Here is a 20,132-nt window from a genome sequence, read left to right on the forward strand (position 1 = left end):
AGAGGGGCACCGAGCCGGGCTGGGGCTGCTCCCTGGCGGTGGCAGAGGAAGCTGGGCCAAGCCCGCACGGCCTCGCACCAGTAAACCCCGTGCTCCCGCGATTCTGTTACTAATTGGCAACTTTGTGAAAGTTGCACGGGGATCCTCTCTGCGAATGAAAGTGCGGCTTACAATCCTGTGTGGCTTATATATGGAGGAAAAACAAAACGTTGCCGACACCCCGGAAGTGCTGCTTGTAATCAGGTGCGGCTTGTAATTGTGAAATTACTGTACTTAGTTATTCTTTCTCGGATTGCCCTGACTATTTTGATAGTCTGCAGCCCCAGTGAGCTGGGTGATTCCATTCTGTGCTGGCTCACTTTTTTTTTCCTCTTGCATAGTAATTACTCTTAACAAAGACAATTAGTGACCCCACCCATCTTTACCCTTCAGACTTTCACTGACCTCTAGTTTTTATTTGAACTGAAGGACTAGAGTCATAAAGAAATGACCTATTGCAGAGCTGGTCCAGTTGCTTAGGATAGCAATCTTTAAAAACCCTTTAGGGAAAAATTAAAACTTCTCTCTGTTCTCTCCCTTTCTTTCCAAGGGAAAATATCTTTCTGTGTTCTTCCTGCCTTGAACAGACCTGTTAACTACCTTGGACTTTGTAGGTTTACCTAATATACCCTGATATGCAATAACAAGCATGTCCTTCATGTACAGGTATGAAAATTTTCTCTAGCTCTGTCAGTATGTGAATGTCTTTTGAAGTTCTTTCAGCTTTCCTTATTAGATTGCCTGCATTTGTGAAACAGTGTTAAATGGGGTATTTCAGCTGGTTTTTTGTTGGTTTGGGGGATTTTTTAGTTTGATTTGGGTGTATTTGATATTTGTATCTGAGTTGACAGCCATCTGTCCCTCAGGTTGTGTCAATTACGCCAACTTTGAAAGCAGCTACAGAAATTCAGTTCTTTCATTGAGCCTGCACAACTGTTTCTTTCACCTTTTGTCTTTTAAGGAGGCTGGCTTGAGCAGTTATTTTTTGTTGTGTAACCACTACTGATCAAATGGTGTTGCAAATAGTTGAAGCAAAACCAAGAGCTCTTGACAAGACATTTTCTCTAAATTACCTTAATTATCATGGCAAATCTAAAAAGATGGAAAATAATTGAATTAAAATACTTTTAATGTCGAGGGATTTGCTCTATAGTAATATTTTAAAAAAAAATTTTCAGGTAACAATATCAGGTTTGTACATGGATGGGTGAAGGTTCCTGTAGAGAGAGACTTTCTCAGTTGTTTCTTCTGAATACCCGATATTTTATTTGCCAAAAAAAAAAGGATGCATCTCATATTCAACATGGCCTGAGAATAGAGCCATGCCTAATTTACTGTATGATATTTCATACGGTAGTATGATGTTCTTTGTAGTGCTTTGTCAGATAGTTGTATGGAGAGTCAGATATTATTTCAGTTGGAAAAAAACTTTCACTTACTTAACATGAGTGTCTGATACTTTTTTTTAATCACCGATATATTGCAGTGCCAAACTAAAACTTTCACTCTTGTTATTTCTTCGGTGCCTCTTAAAAAAGACAGAACTTACACATTGGCAGGACTAGTAGTATGATGTTTTGGAGCAAATGTTATTTACTTAGAATAATCAATGTAGTATTCTTTGATTGTGAATAGCAAATATAATGTGTTATGGGGGAGGGGAATGTGTTCAGCTCTGTCTTGATGAGCATGTTGAGGGAGTCAAGAGCTGATGGCTCAGGATAAAAGGATAGAGTTGCAAGAGTGACGCTGTTGTGGGTATGTGCTACAGGCTACCTGATCAAGAGGAGGAGGGGGATGAGGCCTTCTAAAGGCAACTAGAAGCAAGTCTCAAAGTCACAGGCCTTGAGTCTTGTGCGGGACTTTTAAGTACCCTAACATCTACTGGAGAAGCTGTACAACAATATGCAAGCAGTCCAGGTTCCTGGAGAGCATTGAAAAAATGCCACAGGTAGTAGAGGATCCCACAAGGAATAGTGTGCTGATTGACCTCATAGTAACCAACAAGGAAGTCTTGTTGGGGATGTGGAAGTTGGGGGCAGCCTTGGCTGCAGTGACCCCAAGACTGTAGAGTTAAGTGTTGGATGAAGAGGTAGCAGGACAGCAAGCAAGATGATGACTATGGACTTTAGCCTCTTTAGGGATATTCTTGTAAGAATCACATGGGAACTATGGTTGGTGGAGTCTCAGGAGCTTGAGACAACCACCAGTGTACAGTAATTTCACGAATACAAACCGCACCATTTTGACTAAGATTTGGCTCCCAAACCGGAAATGCGGCTAATATTCAGGAGCGGCTAATATGTGAATAATTTTCTGACATTTGCAACCTCAGAAGTACCAGGCAGAGTGCCGAGCCGAGCAGCTGCAAAGCCGGCATTTCGCGATTGTTACAAATTGCTACTCTGTTGCGCCGCGGGTGGAGCTTGGATCCCTGCAGGCAGCACGGGGGGCGGGGAGAGAGGCGGGAGAGCTCCCTCCTTCCCTCCTCTGCCGCAACCCGGGCGAGAGACGGGGGGGCCCCGCGCCGCCATTGCCGCGGCTCGGGGAGCCGGCGGGGGCTCCGCGCCGCCATTGCCGCGGCTCGGGGAGGAGGCGGGGTGCTCCGTCCCTGCCCGCTGCGGCAGGAGCAGGCAGGCTCCATCCTGGCCCGCCGCCGCCGTGGCAGGAGCGGGGAAACTCCGTCCCCGCCCACCACTGCCGCCACGGACGCGGGAAAGCTCCGTCCCCGCCCGCCACCACTGCCGTAGGAGCAGGGGAAGCTCCGTCCCTGCCTGCCACCGCGGGGCAGTGCCGGGCTAGTGACCGAGCCCCGTGGCAGTGGCGGCTGGCGCCGAGTGGCCCCGCCGAGCGGCCCCGCCAAGCGATCGTGCCGAGTGGCGGCGCCGAGCGGCCCCGTCGAGCGGCCCCACCGAGCGATCGCGCTGAGCGGCGGCGCCGAGCGGCCCCGTCGAGTGGCCCCTCCGAGCGGCGGCGCCAGGCTTGGCCACCTGGCCCCGTCGGCAGCCCCGAGCGGGCCGAACCAGTAAACCCCGCTCTCCCGCGGTTCTGTTACTAATTGGCAACTTTGTTGCGTGCGGGTCCTCGCTGCGAACGACAGAGCGGCTTATACTCGGGTGCGGCTTATTGATGGACAAAAACCCAAATGTTTACCAACACCCAGAGATGCGGCTTATACTCAGTGCGGCTTGTATTCGTGAATTTACTGTATGTTAAAAGTCTCTGTGTCCCAGTCCAAGCACCAGAGAAAGAGTCTGGAGTCATCTTCTGTGGTTTCCAGAGGTTGTTTATTTTATCTAATCTAAGAAGTTCTTTCCCTGGCTAGCTGAGGTCCACCAGTAGGTCAGTCCCAGGCACACTGCCCGCCTTCAGGGCATTATTATTTTTTTGTACTATAAACTACGTAAACATTATTTGCAATTATCTTATAATACCTATCACTTATATTGTACAGTCTAGTTTTACTCTAAACCAATCTAAAAGTGCCAACATCACCCAGAAGATGGATGCTAGGAAGGAGAAAGAAGGACAGAACATGCCCAGATTCCTCCATCTTGACCCTAGAACCCTATTCTAAAAAATCTTAAAATTCTACTTTTTCACCTTTTGATAAACTAACTTATACTCTACTTATTTTTTTGTGTAACTCTTCATGCAAGGGTGGTAATTTTTCCCAGGGGCTAAAATCAAAGGCACAGGGGTCTTGGGCTCTGTGCCAAGGCTTCTGAGCCCCCTGCCAGGGTCTCAAGCCATCCAGGGCAGCCAGAGGGATGTCCTGGGTTCCCACAGGGAACCAGGCTCTGCAGGGAAGGGGGCTCCAGGAGATTTGGTCGATGATCAAGGCTCACTTCCTCCAGGCTCAAGAATGATGCATCCCAATGAGAAAGAAGTCAGGCCAAGGGCACAAGAAGCTGCCATAGATTTAATAAAGAACTGCTGTCATTGCAAAAGCAAAAAGTTCCCAGGAGGCAGAAGTAAGGCCAGGCCACTTGTAGTGAGGATTTAGAGGTGATCAGAAGTAGAAATGAGACTTGAAAGGCCAAGTCCCATCTAAAATTACATCTGACCACCTTCTGAAATTCAACATGGACAAATGCAGATTCCTGTACTCAGGTAGGAAAAACACCAGCACAGCCTAGGGGCCAACCTGCTGGAAAGCAACTCAGCAGAGAAGGACTGGGAGAGCTTGGTGGACAACAAGCTGTCCCTGAGCCAGCAGTGTGCTCTGGTGCCCAAGAAGGCCAGTGGTATCCTGGGTGTGCATTAGAAAGAGCAGGTTGAAGGAAGTCATCCTGCCCTTCTTCTACTCAGTTCTGATGAGGCCACATTTGAAGTTTTGTGTCCAGTTCTGGGTTCCACACTGCAAGAGAGACTTGGAGGGGTCCAGTGAAGATCTGCTAAGTTGGTCAAGGGTCTGGAGAATATCTCTTATGAAGAAAGGCTGCAGGAGCCAGGCTTGTTCAACCTCAAGAAGATGTGACTGAGAGGGGACCTCCTTAATGTGTATAAATATCTAAAGGGTGGCTGTCAAGAGGGTGGATTGAAGCTCTTTTTGGTGGTGCAAAGAAATAGGACAAGAGGCTGTGGGCAGAAACTGATGCACAGGAAATTCTACCTGAATATGAGGAAGAAGGTCACTTTACAGGTTACCAAGCACCAGCACAGGTTGCCCAGAGGGGTTGTGGAGCCTCTCCCACTGGAGATCTTCAAGAACAATCTGGACACAATCCTGTGCAATGTGCTCTAGGACAGCCCTGCTTGAGCAGGGAGGTTGGACCAGATGATCCAGATGTCCCTTCCAACCTGACCAATTCTGTGATCCTTTTTCTCTAGAAAATCAAGTTTATTCCCAATCTTCTCTCAAGTTTTTTAATTAACTCTTTCAAGGATTGCATTAAAAGTCTTTTTATGGTAAAATTTGTATCATGCATAAAGAGCATTCTTGAACATTTATATTGCAATATTAAAAAAGTTCTTATGAATACAGAAATATAGTGGGCCCTAACTCTTCCATTCTCTTTTTCTACAGTCTGTTTTCCTTCCATTTTATGATGTTCTCTAGCTGAAAAAATATTTTATTCTTCAGTTTATGAGTTAAAACTTCTTGCTCTATCTTGCTTTGATCTCTACTCTTGTTCTTACCTGTATTTCTTGAACTATTGCAGTCTACTAGTTGCTCCTTCTAAGTCCCACCAAATACAAATCTCTACTTCATGTTGCTAAAATGACTTAGAGTGACTCAGGATAAGACATTGCATGCTACTTTCTCTTCCTTTCACAAATGTTAAAAAGAAGATCTTAATTGTATTTATATAGTGAGTGTATGTTTGCTGTTTGTGCCTCACTAACAGTTTATCGCATCCCTGACTGAAGTCCCAATGGACCTGGTGGCTGCTCTTAACTGTAGTTCAGTTCACTGTGTGGTTTATATAGAGAAATGGCATTTCATGGGGGATACGTGACATCCCAATATCAGAGCGGAAGCCATTGTATTGCAGGTCACAGGAGGGCTATCCACACTGCTGTGACCATAATTAGCTGGCTGCAGAGTTTGCTTATTTGGAAACCCTGAGAAGCATGGATTTGTGACTGCGTACGTAGAAGTAGCTACATCCTTGCTTAGTGTAATACTTTAGAAAGCAGTTCTGCACTTAAGTGTGCTGTCCTTTGGGATTTTCCTTCCTCTCTAAGTTTTAGTCAACAATAATTGTTGAGTGATTTCTTTTAGTAATGTTCTATGCCTTTATTTTAACACAAAGGTCTGTTTTCAATATTTTTAGATTGTTCTTTGGCTGTTGATCTTTGCGTTTTTCCTCTCTATATATTATTAGTCTGTTTTTAGCTTCAATTTTTTGTTACCTTTCTTTAGAATCTGGAGGAATGCTTTGAAGCACGTTTTCTCCATGCCTTCTGTCAATTCCAATTAAGTTTTTCAGTAGTGAATTAGTTTTCAAATAGAATAGAAATACATCTACTTAATGTTAATGTTACCCTAAACCTCTTGAACTGCTTTTGTTTAAGCCGAAAACAAAGGACAGTGCCTTTAGCCTGAGACAAAGGACAGTGAGCTTCAAACCTGAAAAAAATAATGTTGCAAGTCAGAAATATATAAAAATTTAATGTCTTTAATTCTTCTGTAGTGCCATAGTGAGTGGTGCTCACAAGAGCAATATTTTTAGTACCATTTTTGGTTGACTGTTTGGCCAAAAGAAAACCAAATGGATGGTATTTGTCTTTCAGACCATGATGATAGTGGGCTAACAGCTGTGAGCCCTCTTGGTGGTTAGCATGTGCAACCTTGGCTTGATTCTTGTCCAGTGAACATACTTAAGGGCTGGGTTTGCATGGCTTTGTCAATATTTTAATATGCTGGTGAGATAACCTACATATTTGGTGGGATAGTGGTGGTTAAAGTGATTAAAAACAGGGAATCAGAAGACACAGAAGTAACAAAAACTTTTGCTGGAGAAAAAGGGTTGTTTTTTATTCTAGAATAAAAGTCAATCAGGCAGGTTTTGAGAAGGAGTGGAACTGAAACCTACTGCTGTTGTTCATTAAACATTCCTCTTCCAAATGTTCCAATCAGTGGCTTGCTGAAGTGGAACCCTGGTATTAATGCATTCATACTAGAGTATAAATTATGTGTGTATGTCTAATCTGTGTTTTTTGATAAGAACCAGACCCCAAGTTCCGTGATGGAACTGGTGGTTATCATTACTAGCACTTTGCACACCCGAAGTACTGCACACATGTATAGCTAAACATGACACCGTTGAAGAGTAGGAAAAATCATCCCTTTGGGGGACTTTGGACTGAATTAATATCTAAGGCTAGTGGCCATTTAATTGATCATATGGGTCTGTAAAACTAAAGAAATTGTTCCCCAACTCTCCTGTCTTATAGATGCTAGTTACTCTCTTTGTTAAACTGTTTTCTTGCAACCTTCCAATGTGTTTTGAAAACATGAAAATGCTCTTGTGGAGAACATTTGTAACTTCGTAGTTTTGAATTATTTGGTCTCCTCTCCTTCTTATTTCCCCTAGATGAAGTTTTTGCTGCTTTCTTGCACCTTGCTTAATCATGTGTTGATTCAGAGCAGTCAGATTGGAGACACAAAATTTTGCATTGGAGTAGAATCTCTCTGTACTACTTCTCCACACCTGGTCAGTTACACTTGTGGCAGAAAGTTGTTCTTGTGTCAGCCCAGACATTTCTCTCAAGAAACATAGACGGAACACAGTATCTTTATCTCTGGACCAGTCTCTCTGCTGTTGGCACCGGTCAGATTTCTCTGAGAGTGGTTAATGTTCCTTGAGAAATTGTTTACCAACTCTCCTGAAAAATGTCCCCAAGGTTGCTCCAAGGATTGAAATATTCCATCTGCTACTGTGCTTCTTTGCAATCAGGCTTTTCTATGGCTGATGAGTGGGAAAGTAAGTCAATGTATTTGCCATGTGATCCTCTGCTATCGTACATACACAAGGTTTGTAAATTCTATTTTTTTTCCTTTATTTCCCTATAACCTGTCACTTGCCATTTGCACTTACCTTTCAATTAAGTATTGTATCATGTGTATCCATCCTTCTTCCTTGCTGACTGTCTTTCCTTTTTTCATTACAGTTATTTTTAACTGTGTTCCCACCTCTCTCTCCAAGCCCTTCTGCTTCTCCCATTGTCATAGATTCTGGCCATCTGTTCTTCACCCTTTGAATCCTTGTCCTGTGCTAGAGTTTTTTCAATATCTTTCCTCCTGCTATTCCTTTTCCTTATCCTCATCTTTTATTTGCCATCATAGAGCATAACCACCATGACTTCACAATAATGCACAAAGAGCTGAGGTGTCATTTTATTTCGTAATTTTTTTGTTATGTGAAATAACAATTAAAGAATAATTTAAAAATCCAAAAATACTCAAGCAATTAAAATCTGTGAGATAAGAAAGCAGTAGCTCAAATGAGATTGTGTAAAAATCATCTTTGCTTTTAGGCAAAGGAAGGTCTTCTAACCTCCTGGCATGGCAGCCTTGCATGTTGTGTAGGACAGAATGTAAGAAATTTCTTTATCTCCCACACTTTGTCATTAGTGTCTCTTGCATTATTAAATTCTGTGGAATATAAAGGAGCAATAAAATTATAAGATGCCTTATTGGGTGCTTCCAAACTGGAAAAAGGCTTTTTTCATTTGCACTGCCCTGAGAGCTCCTTCTGTACATCCATTTTAGAGGAAGCAGAAACATTCCTTAAGAACTTAATGAGTATGAAAAAAAAATACGCAGAAAGTTACACCTTTATGACCTCTCTTGCAGAGACCATTGGCTTCTTTGCGTTTGCAGTATAAGGGTTTAGATAAGTGTCATGGCTTCTCTACCTCCTCTGTGGGTTTTGTTCCAGAAAAGTCCTATGTTCAGAGATGCCAAATGACCTGCTCTAGGGTTTGTCTTCCTTGGACTTTGAGAGCTGCAAATTGCATCTAAGTACTTACCCTCTTCTGAGCTATATACCTCTGTTTGGTATGGCTTCATATGGGGACTAACATTCCTATTCTTTTAGGAATTTTGTGGAAAACCTAGAAGGATACTCTTTGACTATCCAGCAAAATTAAGATGTTGGTGTACTTCAAGCCACATAGTGAAATCTACTCTGCCTCTGTGGTTACTTGCACTGAGAGCAGCAAGTAAAGAGCTGGATATACTTTTCCTCAAATTACAGTAATTTCACGAATACAAGCTGCACTGTTTTGACCAAAATTTTGCTCCCACACCGGAAATGCAATTTATGCTCAGGAGCGGCCAATATGTGAATAATTTTCTGACATTTTCAACCTCGGGAGTGCAAACTGAGTCAGTGCAAACTGCAAAGTCGAGCACCTGCCAGTAAAACCCTGCATTTATGCGATTGTTACAAATTGGTTACTCTGTTGTGTGGTGGGTGGAGCTGCTCAGTGCAGGCAGCATAGGGGGAGGGGAAGGCGGGGCAGCTCCCTCCTGCTGGCCCCGTGGCCCGGGGGGAGGCAGGGGCTCTCTCCTGCTGGCCCTGCAGCTCGGGGGGAGGCAGGGGCTCTCTCCTGCTGGCCCCATGGCCCGGGGAGAGGCAGGGGCTCTCTCCTGCTGGCCTGGTGGCCCAGGGGGAGGCAGGGGACTCCGTGCTGCTGGCCCCACGGCTCGGGGGGAGGCAGGGGCTCTCTCCTGCTGGCCCTGTGGCCCGGGGGGAGGCAGGGGGCTCCGTGCTGCTGGCCCTGCAGCTTGGGGGGCTCCCGTCCCCTCTTACTGCTGCTGCAGGAGCGGGGTGGCTCCATCCCTGCCTCCCACCGCTGCCACGGGTGCTGGTGGGCTCTGTGCCCCCCCTGCCGCTGTGGGGCAGCACCGGGCCAGGGCGAGCGAGCCCAGCAGTGGCGGCGGCCGGCCCCGAGCAACCCTGCCAAGCAGCAGCGCCGAGCTGAGCCACCCAGCCCTGTCGGCAGCCCCAAGCCCTCATGGCCTGAGCCGAGCCAGTAAACCCCCTGCCATGCCGCGATTCTGTTACTATTTGGCAACTTTGTTGCCCGCGGGTCCTCCCTGCGAACAACAGAGCAGCTTATACTCAGGTGCAGCTTATTTATGGACAAAGAACGAAATGTTTGCCAACACCCGGCGATGCGACTTATACTCAGTGCGGCTTGTATTCGTGAAATTACTGCATGTCTTACTATTAGTATAATTCCTCTATAAATTGAAGAAAACTAAAACATTCTTTTAGAAAGGAGACTTTTTTGTCTGTATGTATGCTCACACATGCATGAACACAGAGTAATTATTTTTAAAAATCGAGCTGTGAAAGGAACCACTAAACCCAGTGAGCTGCAGTTGGGCTTTATCCTAATTTTTATGGACCACCAACATGGAGTTTCTTTTTACTGTTATGACTGATCTCCAACACTTGGCATTAAGCCTTGCTTGATAATTATCATACATTTACTTTTAATATTCTGAAAATATGGACCAAACGTTAGTTTAAATTGAAATTGAGAAGTGATTGTAACTCCAAAGGAGTTCTGTTTGTGTTGCATGAATGCATTTATATCAGCTGCACAATATAAACCATATGGTTAAATTATCAAGGCTTGCTTTTGTACTCAGTGGAATCCTTAGTGAGGAAGGGAATGTAGAAGTGGAGGATTCATGTGGAGGATTTTGGGGTAGGGCAGAGTAAAACCTGAGCTCTGACAACTGTTCTTTTCTTAGTGTGACATAATTAGAACTAAAACAAACTTAAAAAGCATGCTATTGCTTTTATTTTTTAAATTTTTTTTTTGTTTTCAATGCAGTAACTGGTTTTCAAACTGTATTTTGTTAGAGTTTTTTTTTTTTTCATTCTCATTTATCTCGTTTAATATTTCAAGGTGCTTTTTCTGATGCTGAGTATGGTGTCCCTGAGGGTCAAGTCATACTCCTGCCCAGCTTAAGATTTTCCAAAGTATCTCTGGAAAACTGTCACCTGACCTGGGGAGGCCTGGTTCAAGATGGGTGTCAGGTTAATGGAGAGAGATCTCTCTTGGCAAATTATTTCTCCCGATGTAACAGAAAAAATGGAAGGATTATTCACACCAGTGCTATGAGATTCCTCTCCCTCAGGCCTGAAGGAAGGGATCTCTGTGAGGTCTAGCAGTGCGAGGGCCACACAGTAAAAGGGGGCCACAGCTTTACATGCCTTTGAACAGAGGCTTCTGTTCATCAGCATGTAAAAGGAATTGGGGCCATATCAGACTTTGGGAACACTGATATCTGCAGCTGAGCAGGTGGATCTGCTACAGCTTTTGTCACTGCTTCCATTGAATAGGGACAGCTGGAAAAAGACCAAAGGAAATCAGCAGATTCAAAGCCTCCATGTTACGGGGTCCTTTGCACAGTGATGCCAGATTATGGTATGAAATAGGATTTGAGTCCCATGCGGAACATTAAGTATGTAAGAAGGTTATGTGCCACAGGAATGAAAATTTCTTTAACTTGAAGTTGCTTCCTGTAATTCTTCTCTGTAGTTCAGAGCCTCAGATTTATATTTGGTCACTTTTGTATTTATTTTGTTCATTTTAATTCCATAAGTTATAGATATATTTTAAAAGCAATTTTTAAAAAATACATGTATTTTAAATATATATATCCACTTGTTTATTTAAATGTCTTAATATGTATGCACATTTTATAGCTATGTTTAATATATTGCTGAAAAAATTTGATTTTGTTCTTTGTTTTCTTTATCAGTTTGCTGAAAGCAGTCAGAAAAAAGAGCATTTACAAAAAAGCATTGAGAAATCAAAAACTGGACGTGAAGATACTGTAAGTTGCTTTGGGGGAAGGTAATCCTACCAGGAAATAGTGCTACAAGTATGTACTTGTGTATACTAGTGTAGTACTTCTAGGTGTTTTTAGATTTAAAAATATCCTAAAAATTGAACTACCCAGAGGTGTGTACAAAAGTTGCCAGTGGTTGCTGAACTGCCAAATCTGCTAACTACAAACTTAGATGTTGGTTTGGGTTTTTTCAACTTACTTGTAATACAGATTCCTAAATTACTGTTCTGAGCAACCATGTAAGCCCAGTACTCTTCACTTGCTGAAGCTGCAAAAATATATCTAGGCTTCATGTTTGTCATAACCAACATAGTAGTTAGAAATACTTCATATAGTATTCTCAGTTGCTGACTTGCATTGAGATGCTCAGTCTAAAATGATTTAAACCTCCAGTAAAAGAGAACCAGAAGCTTTCAGGAGGAATTGGATTTTGTAGGAAAGTGCCAAATCTTCGAATCCAAACTGTTCCGTAGAAACACTCTAGGTTTTCCCTGTGTATGTTTCATTTATCTAGTGAGGTATAGAGTGAACCTTACCATTAAGTTCTATTAAAGTTGAAGTTCACAAATTCAATTGAAACTTGCTTTTTTGGCAGTATCTTTAATGGGAATTCTTTACTCATTCATTCACAGCGGACTGTAATAATTTCTCACATAGTTGTGCTTGTCATGTTTCCAAACAAACTGTTTCAGCCTTGGACTTCTCTAGGATGTGGCGTGCCCTGCAGAAAGCTATTGTCTGGAAATCCTCTTCTGGCTAATGTTTCCAACATTTGTTGGAAATACACATATATACATAACATGTATATATGTGTACATGTATAAACATGTATAATCTTCTTGATTATACATCAGGAAGAAGTCCTAAAAAATATGGATTTCAATGTAGGTCTCCAAGCATCTCACCTTCATACCTCAGCATCTGGAAACTTTCGATTTCCATTCTGCATTTTCAGAACATGCTAAATCCAAACTGTTGACAAAAGCTCTGGGAGTATGGAAGTTTTGAGAGGGGGGAAAACCCAACAACATTAAACAAAACCCCAAATCCACAAACACCTCAGACTGTTGGATTACTGTGGAGATTGCCATTGGTAAAATCTTGATGGTTAACAAACTCTTCTAGGCTACCCTAGCTTGAGTTATTTGAGTATCAGCCAGTTCCAGTGTTTGTCTGTAACTATAGACTGAATTAGAAGTATGTGGTGAGCTGGCTGTGGGAGAGCTCATGTTGAGTCAGCATCTGCAGTTTCTTACTGATCAATAGAATCTTTGAGGCCAATATTGTTTACAATCCCAGCAAAGACTACAATGTCATAAATATCTGAATTTATGTTTGAGACCATTGCTCTTAACTGGTGTGGAAAAGGAAAGAAGACAAATTTAGAGGGTGTTCATACACAGCATCTCAATTTGTGGAAGGGTGGATCATAGGTTTTTCTGTAATGCCATCTTTAATTGCAAGACTAGCACTCCTAAATGCTGCTTAACCTTTATGCCCAATAATCAAGCGATCTCTTTCGAGTTTGTTAAACCATGGTTCAGAGGGTGTAGAAATTTCTTTTTTGTTGATCCATTTCGACCTTAATTTTCTTTTCTTTCTAGTTGGTATTCGGTATCATTTAGTGTCTCTGAGAATTCTGTGTAATAAAATGGAATGCTCATGTGGTTCATGGCCAGAAAGCAGTAGTGAAAGCAACTTCTAAATTTGTATGTTCTTATTTTTTAAAAAAAATTTATGTGATGATTACTATTTTTAATGTTTGGGATTTTTTGTATCTCCCAACATCCTTTGAATCCTCAGGAGGAACGTGAAGCTCTGCTGAAGAAACTTGCTGCCCTTCGGCAGAAAAAAGAGCAGCTAAAGAAAGAAATAGACAAATACAGGGAATGTGATCCAGATGTGGTTGAAGAAATGCGTAAGTTGTATATTGTTTAAAGTGATCTTTTGCCTAAAAAGGTCTGCACTTCTTTAGCTGAAAATCTGGTATTCAGGGGTTAGTCAAAGAACAGTTGCTTTTCTTTTTAAAGCTCAGCAATACAAACCATGTACACTGACGATTTCTTTTCTTATTCTGTTCTATTATAATATGAGGAGATTTATTGGTATTTGCCACCACTTCAGCAGTTAGGAAACAATCCTGTAATTAAAATACTGTAATGCATTACAATCAGGATCGTCCTTTCCAGAACCATATTAATTTTGTAACTTGTGCTGTATCCTAGAACATGTGTAGGACAAGGAGTTTCTGGCTCCTGTTTACCTTCACTTCCATGCTCTTAAGATGGGTATCTTTCTACTTACTTTGTCTTGCCTATTTAAAACCATAAGCATTTCATTAGAGTCACTTAATTGTCACTTACAGTAATTTCACGACTATAAGGTGCACCATTTTGACTAAAATTTTCCCCCAAACCTGGAAGTGCGCCTTATAGTCCGGTGCGCCTTGTATAATGGACAAAGTTGCGAAATTTGCCAAACCGGAAGCGTGAGCCGCAATGGGGGGGCGGTGCCGTGGGAGTGCCGAGTCACGAGGAGGGGCGGGAGCGGGCGGCCACGGCCAGCAGGAGCTGTGTGGGGAGGGAGGGAGCTGCCGCCCGCCCCAGCCCGGGCATGGGCAGAACAAGAAGCTGAGCGGTGCCGCCCCAGGTGCGGGGGCAGGGGGAATGACAAGCCAGGCGGTGCCGGCCCTGGCCTGGGCGCAGGGGAAGTGAGAAGCTGAGTGACGCCAGCCCCGGAACGGGCGCGGGGGGAATGAGAAATGTGAGCCCACAACAGCCCCGAGCCGAGCAGAGCCTGCCCGGCAGCGGCATCAGGGCAGCAGTGGCGCAGCGCGAACCCACCAGCATCGGGGCAGCAGCGGCGCAACGTGAGCCCGCCAGCATCGGGGCAGCGGCGGTGCAGCCCGGGTGGCTGCGGGAAAGCACTGCAGCAGCGCAGCCCGGGCGGCTGGGGGAAAGTGTGGCAGTACAGCCCGGGTGGCGGGGGAAAGCCACTGGCATCAGGGCAGTGGCAGCACGGGGGAAAAACCCGGTGGGGGAGGCGGGCCTCCCAGAGCGGCACGCAGCTCCCGGAGCTGCACGAGGCTGCTGGAGCGCTGGGGCAGCATGGGGAGGGAGGGAGCGAGCTGCCGCAGAAGCTGCGAACCACAGCAGCCCCAAGCCCCGCCTCGCCAGCCGGCTCCAGGGGCGGACGGGAGTGCCGGACCCCGCACACAGGGAGGGTATTTGGGGCTGTGTTTAAAGGCTACACCAATCTGTGAAAAATGCTTGCAAATTGGACGCCTGCCAGTAAACTCCACGATCGCGGGATTCCGTTACTAATTAGTTACTTTGTTGCACGCAGCACAGATCTTCACAGCAAAAAAAAAAGGTGCGCCTTATAGTCCGGTGCGCCTTATAGTCGTGAAATTACTGTACATGAAAGTGGGTTATCACACTCTTGACTGACTGTACTGTCTCTGACATGCTGAGTTTCTAACTCCAACAGAATACAAGGAATGGTGAGTGACTTTAATACAGAATTTGGCGCTGAAATGCACTTAATATTCTGATTCTTAGTATGAAAAATTAAAAGCATGCATGAAATTTAATTGAATTTTCTGTACTGCAACTTTCGTGTTTGTAGTGGTTTTAGCTCACCAATTTGAGATTTCTCAGCCAATGCACCAATTTCTGTTGCAGGTTTTATTTATTAGGCTCTTACATTGTTACCCAAGCACCACTGCATATTCAGGTTCCTGTAATGCCAAAATGCTGTTACGCAATGATAAGGAACAGGCACAGAACATTTTCTGAAAAGAAATGTGGCTAAATCTTTCCTTATTTTACTAACAAAGTCCACAGGTTTAGAGCTGTTCTGAGACAAAGCCAGGAACATAGAGAGTTGGCAGCACTCACCAAATTTGGACAGATACTACAGTAATTTCACAAGTATAAGGTGCACCGGAGTATAAGGCGCACTTACGGGTGTCAGCAAATTTCTGAACTTTGTCCATATATAAGGCGCTCCAGGGTCTAAGGGCACTTTCGTTCGTGGTGAGGATCCTTGCGCAACAAAGTAACCAATTAGTAACAGTCGCAAGATCATGGGTTTCACTGGCAGGTGCTCAATTTGCAAACATTTTTCATGGATCGGGGTAGCCTTTAAACGCAGCCTAAAAACTAAAAAAAAAAAAAAAAAAAAAACAGAGAAAAATCACTCACTTTTATTAAACCTGCCAGCTCTGCTCTTACCCAGCTGAGGGGTGGCCCAGGGGGGCAAGGGCTGTGGGGCCAGTCGGGCTGGGGCCCTGCTGCCCCGGGCTGTCGGAGGTGGCGGGGGCTGCAGGCAGGAAAGATTCCTGGTGAGGAGCGGAGGCCCCCGAGCACCACGCCGGACCGCCCTGGTGCCATGGTGGCCCCAACGCCGGGTGGGCTCTGGTGCTCACCAGCTGGGCCGGGGTGGCACAGGGCTCTGAGATGCTCGGGGCCCCCAGCCCTGGCACCAGGCGGGCCCCACTGCTCACCAACCGGGCCGGTGCCCTACCCTGGGACGCAGATGCGGCCTGCATTTGTCCCCTGCGCCGCGGGACCCTGCAGTAGCAGTGCCCTTCTGCACAGCAGATCCGACCACAGAAAAAAAACAGCATTCGGACTGGGAAAAAACAGGAAACCACAACCATCCACCCCGACCACTCAAATCCCTCAAACTCGAGCCATCGAGCACACACCCATCTCTTTTGTCTTGAGCAATTAAAAGCTAAGGGAGTCGCCCTGCCAGCTTTGTTAGCATGATAATGGGAAACATTTCTCCACAGAGGGAAAAAGTAAAAACCCCTCAACACATGTGTGTGCCTGCTCGAGGTCATTGTTGCTGCACAATGTGAAACAGAAATTGTTTTGAGATCTCTTCAATACTCAAACTTTTTCGGCAGTCGCCGAGCTGAGCGGGCGGTGGGTTCTCCACCATGGAGACCCTGGGGTAGGGTGGGTGCGCCTGGTGGGGCCGCGGGGCTCGGGCCCAGGCCCGCCAGTGTCCGCAACCGGTTGGAGGTTGCGAGCCCAGCGGGGCCGCCCGGAGCGGCCCTGTGGGCAAAGGTACCGCCGCCTGGCCCCTGCCCCAGGTGCTGCGCGGCAGTGGGTGGGAGTGCGGAGCCTGGGCCCACCAGTGTCCACGGCTGCGTCAGGTACATGGGGTGAGCGTGGTGCCACGCCGGGGGCTGTGAGCCCGGCAGAGCTGCAGTGGGCAAGGGCACGGGGCCTCAATGTACCCGCAGCGCCACGCGGCCCCAGGCGCGGGCTTGGGGGAGACAAGGCGGGTGGTGCGAGAGATGTCAGGGTTGGCGGGGCTCCATGGCTGCCGGGGCTGCGCGGCTCGGCTCGCACTTCCGGGTTGGCAAATTTCTGAACTTAGCCCATATGTAAGGCGCTCTGTGGTATAAGGCGCACTTCTGGGTTTGGACCAAAATTTTAGTCAAAAGGGTGTGCCTTATACTCATGAAATTACTGTACTTTTTTGAGGAGCTGTGACTTTTTTTGTCAGCTGTGTTATATTTCCCCAAGGATGTAATGGCATGCCAGGGAATAAGCAAACTTGAGACTTGAAGTTAGTTACTGTGCTGTAAATCCCTTGCTACCTGCTCTCCTGGGGAGAAGACACATTCCAGCAGTAAAAATGATTGAGGTTAGGTAGATACCAACAGCATGTGTAGTGTCAGCTGTTTTAAATGCTGAGCTACTCTTACAGTCAGCATCGTACAGAATGGTTTGAGATCCTCTCTTATGAAACAGTCACAGTGGGCATGTTCCTAAGTACGTCAGGAGAAAGCAAATCACAACTGCAATTCTAGGGGAAGCTGCATTAGCTGGCCACATGGAGACTGGTATCCTGAAAAGAAACACAGAAAGGGAATGAAATGTAATACTTCGTTGCTTCAATCATGCCCTTGTCTTTTGTCTGTATGTTATGGGTCTGGGTGTTTTTGTCCAAGTGTGTGGAAGCTCCATTTGAATTTCTGTGATGGAGGGATGAGCATTTAAGAAACATTAGGTTAGCGCTGTTGAGCTACCTGTGGGCTTCCCAGGGGAATATGCAGTAGTATTTCAAAATTAATTTGTCCTTGAACTTAATCTTCAAAGTTTTTGCTTCATTATGTTTTCTGTCAGGTGTTGCTGCAGAGGCAATATACATTGTTGCTGGCAATGTATAAAGGGAATAAATGGTGATGTCAGTGTTGAGGAGTTATGTCCTTGTCAAAGCTTAGTGGAAGTTGACAGGCTTTGTGAGAGAGATGGAATGGGAAAAAAAAAGGTTGAGGGAAACTTCTTTGGGTTCCAGAGTGCAGTGAAATGCAAAGGCAAAAGTAAGAAGGCAATAAAAAATCTCAGGCAATGGAATGCATTCAGCTAGACATAACAGTTACTGCTGCTGTTTCACAGAAAAACACCTTATAATAAATAAGTTACTCATTCACAGATTTTCAAACTGCACGTGGGTGATACGATTTTTTACTTCTGTATGATTTAGATAACGGAACTGTTGGAATTATTTTCAGTTAAATCACCTGAGTGGATTTCTAACTACCCTGTTTTAGAGTCAGAGATGGCTTTTATGTTATGCAATTGCACTCTTTCTAACAATTGAATTGTTCAGTAAAATATATTTTATAACAGGTAGTTGTCACTTTGTACCTTTGGGTTTTCCCTTTTCCTCCTTAATAACTTCAACCTGATTCTCAGATTAAAATTTCATCCTGTTAATTTCTCATCCCATACCACAGAGAGCTTCTTTGATTCTTCTTGTGGTATTTTAGAGCTATATCAAATTGTTATCTGTTTTCAGTGGCCTTCAAATTTGGTGAATGCTTTGCTGTGTCTTTTAATTGCCTTCTCCCTCAGTGGAGTTTTACAGAAACAAACCAATTGCACAGTGAAAAACATATTTAAAACGTGCATGCACATGCACACAAATATATACAGTAATTTCACGACTATAAGGCGCACACCCTTTTGACTAAAATTTTCCCCTGAACTCGGAAGTGCACCTTATAGTCCGATGCACCTTATCTGATGTGCAAAGTTTGGAAATTTGCGAACCCAGAAGTGCGATCTGCGAGCTGAGCCGGGACCCACGGGAGCTGCGGCTGTGCGGGGGGAGTCGGGAACCGTGGGAGCCACGGCCGCTGGCCGGGGGAAACCGGGAGCCAACGCGGCCACCGGCCGGGGAGAAGCTGGGGGAAGCGACGCAGCCACGGGAAAGCGCCGAGAAGCGGCAAAAAAGCGCCCCGGGAAAGCGCCGAGAAGAAGCGAAAAAGCACCGTGGAAAAGCGGTGATAAAGCGGCAAAAAAGCACCGCGGGAAAGTGTCGAAAAATGGCGAAAAAGTGCCGCAGAAAAGCGGCGAAAAAGTGGCAAAAAAGCGCCACGGGAAAGCACTGAAAAGCAGCAAAAATCGCTGTGGAAAAGCGCCGAAAAGTGGCGAAAAAGCGCCGCGGGAAAGCGGCGAAAAAGTGCCATGGGAAAGCGCCGAAAAGCGGCAAAAAAGCACCGCAGGAAAGCACTGAGAAGCGTCGAAAAAGCGCTGCGGGAAAGTGCCGTAAAGCGGCGAGAAAGCGCCGCAGGAAAGCACTGAGAAGCGGCGCCGCCGCTGGCCGGGGGGAAGCTGGGATGCAGCGCGGCCGCGCAGTGGGGGCCAGGAACCGTGAGCCATGCCAGCTGGCACTGGAGGCAGGCAGAAGTGCCAGGGCCCGCTGCACGGGGAGGGCGCCTGGGGCTGTGTTTAAAGGCTACACCGATCTTTGAAAAATGTTTGCAAATTGAGCACCTGACAGTAATTCATTACTTTGTTGCGCGCCGCACGGCTCCTCACCGCAAAAAAATAGTGCGCCTTATAGTCCAGTGCACCTTATATGATCTACAAAGTTGCGAAAGTTGTCGACTCCTGGGGAGTGTGCCTTATAGTCCGGTGTGCCTTATGGTCGTGAAATTACTGTAATTTTCAGGGTCAAAACAAAAGTTTCAATGATTCATAGCAAATATCTGAAGACTCAACTAAGAACTGAACATCTGCATTTGATTCCTGAATCTTGTCGTGGCAAAGTCGAGCTTGACCATGTAACTAAATATGTTATAATGCATATTCACAAGGGGGCAAATGGGAAAGTTAATAGTTCTGGTTTTTGCTGACTTCACTCTTTGTCCTTTTAGTATCACTAACAAATGTTTTGTTCAATGTTTTGGCTTAGTTTCCTTGGCTTTTGTATTAGAGGTAAATTGCAGTATGAATATTAATGCCTTCTCAAATTTACAACATTTGAACACAGAAGAATTTGTGTGTAACAACTAACTAGAGTAAGCTACATAATAGTCTTGTCTTGTGGATATATTCAGATGATTCTATTTTACAGGATCAGTATTGTAAAAATATATCTAGAACAGCAAAATATGTGGATTTTTTTCTAATGACCTCTTCAGTTCAGAAGCTTGTCTTTGCCACTTGGTAACATTGTTTAAGACACCTGTAAGTTAGGATTGATTAATTATTTCTCAAAGGCAGTAAAACTGACAAGAGTCATTTGAAGTAAAAAAGCCAAACAAATAGTGGAATTGTATACTTTTCTATTAAACTTGTGTTCCTACTTCAGATGGTGCAGGACAGGATCATTTTTTTCTCACTTTTGAGGTGTGTCAATGTAGGCTGGAATATATTCTCATGGGAGTGCAGCCATTGTATAGAGATTTGTCTCTTACATGACATAGCATCCATGTATGCAGAGTTGGAGACATGAT

The 20,132-nt window shown here is 44.9% G+C and overlaps 1 protein-coding gene across 3 annotated transcripts in view; it reads left to right on the forward strand.

The window, feature by feature from the left end:
• Nucleotides 1–20,132, forward strand: part of MND1 (meiotic nuclear divisions 1) — a 66,948-nt gene that overhangs the window by 14,090 nt on the left and 32,726 nt on the right. For all 3 annotated transcript variants that reach the window (XM_033059422.2, XM_033059421.2, XM_033059420.2), the window contains exons 5-6: nucleotides 11,276–11,350; nucleotides 13,169–13,283. In XM_033059422.2, the coding sequence (XP_032915313.1) occupies nucleotides 11,276–11,350; nucleotides 13,169–13,283 (190 nt within the window). The remainder of the gene's footprint in view (nucleotides 1–11,275; nucleotides 11,351–13,168; nucleotides 13,284–20,132) is intronic.

This window comes from Catharus ustulatus, chromosome 5 (assembly GCF_009819885.2).
Source record: "Catharus ustulatus isolate bCatUst1 chromosome 5, bCatUst1.pri.v2, whole genome shotgun sequence".
Taxonomy (NCBI): Eukaryota; Metazoa; Chordata; class Aves; order Passeriformes; family Turdidae; genus Catharus; species Catharus ustulatus.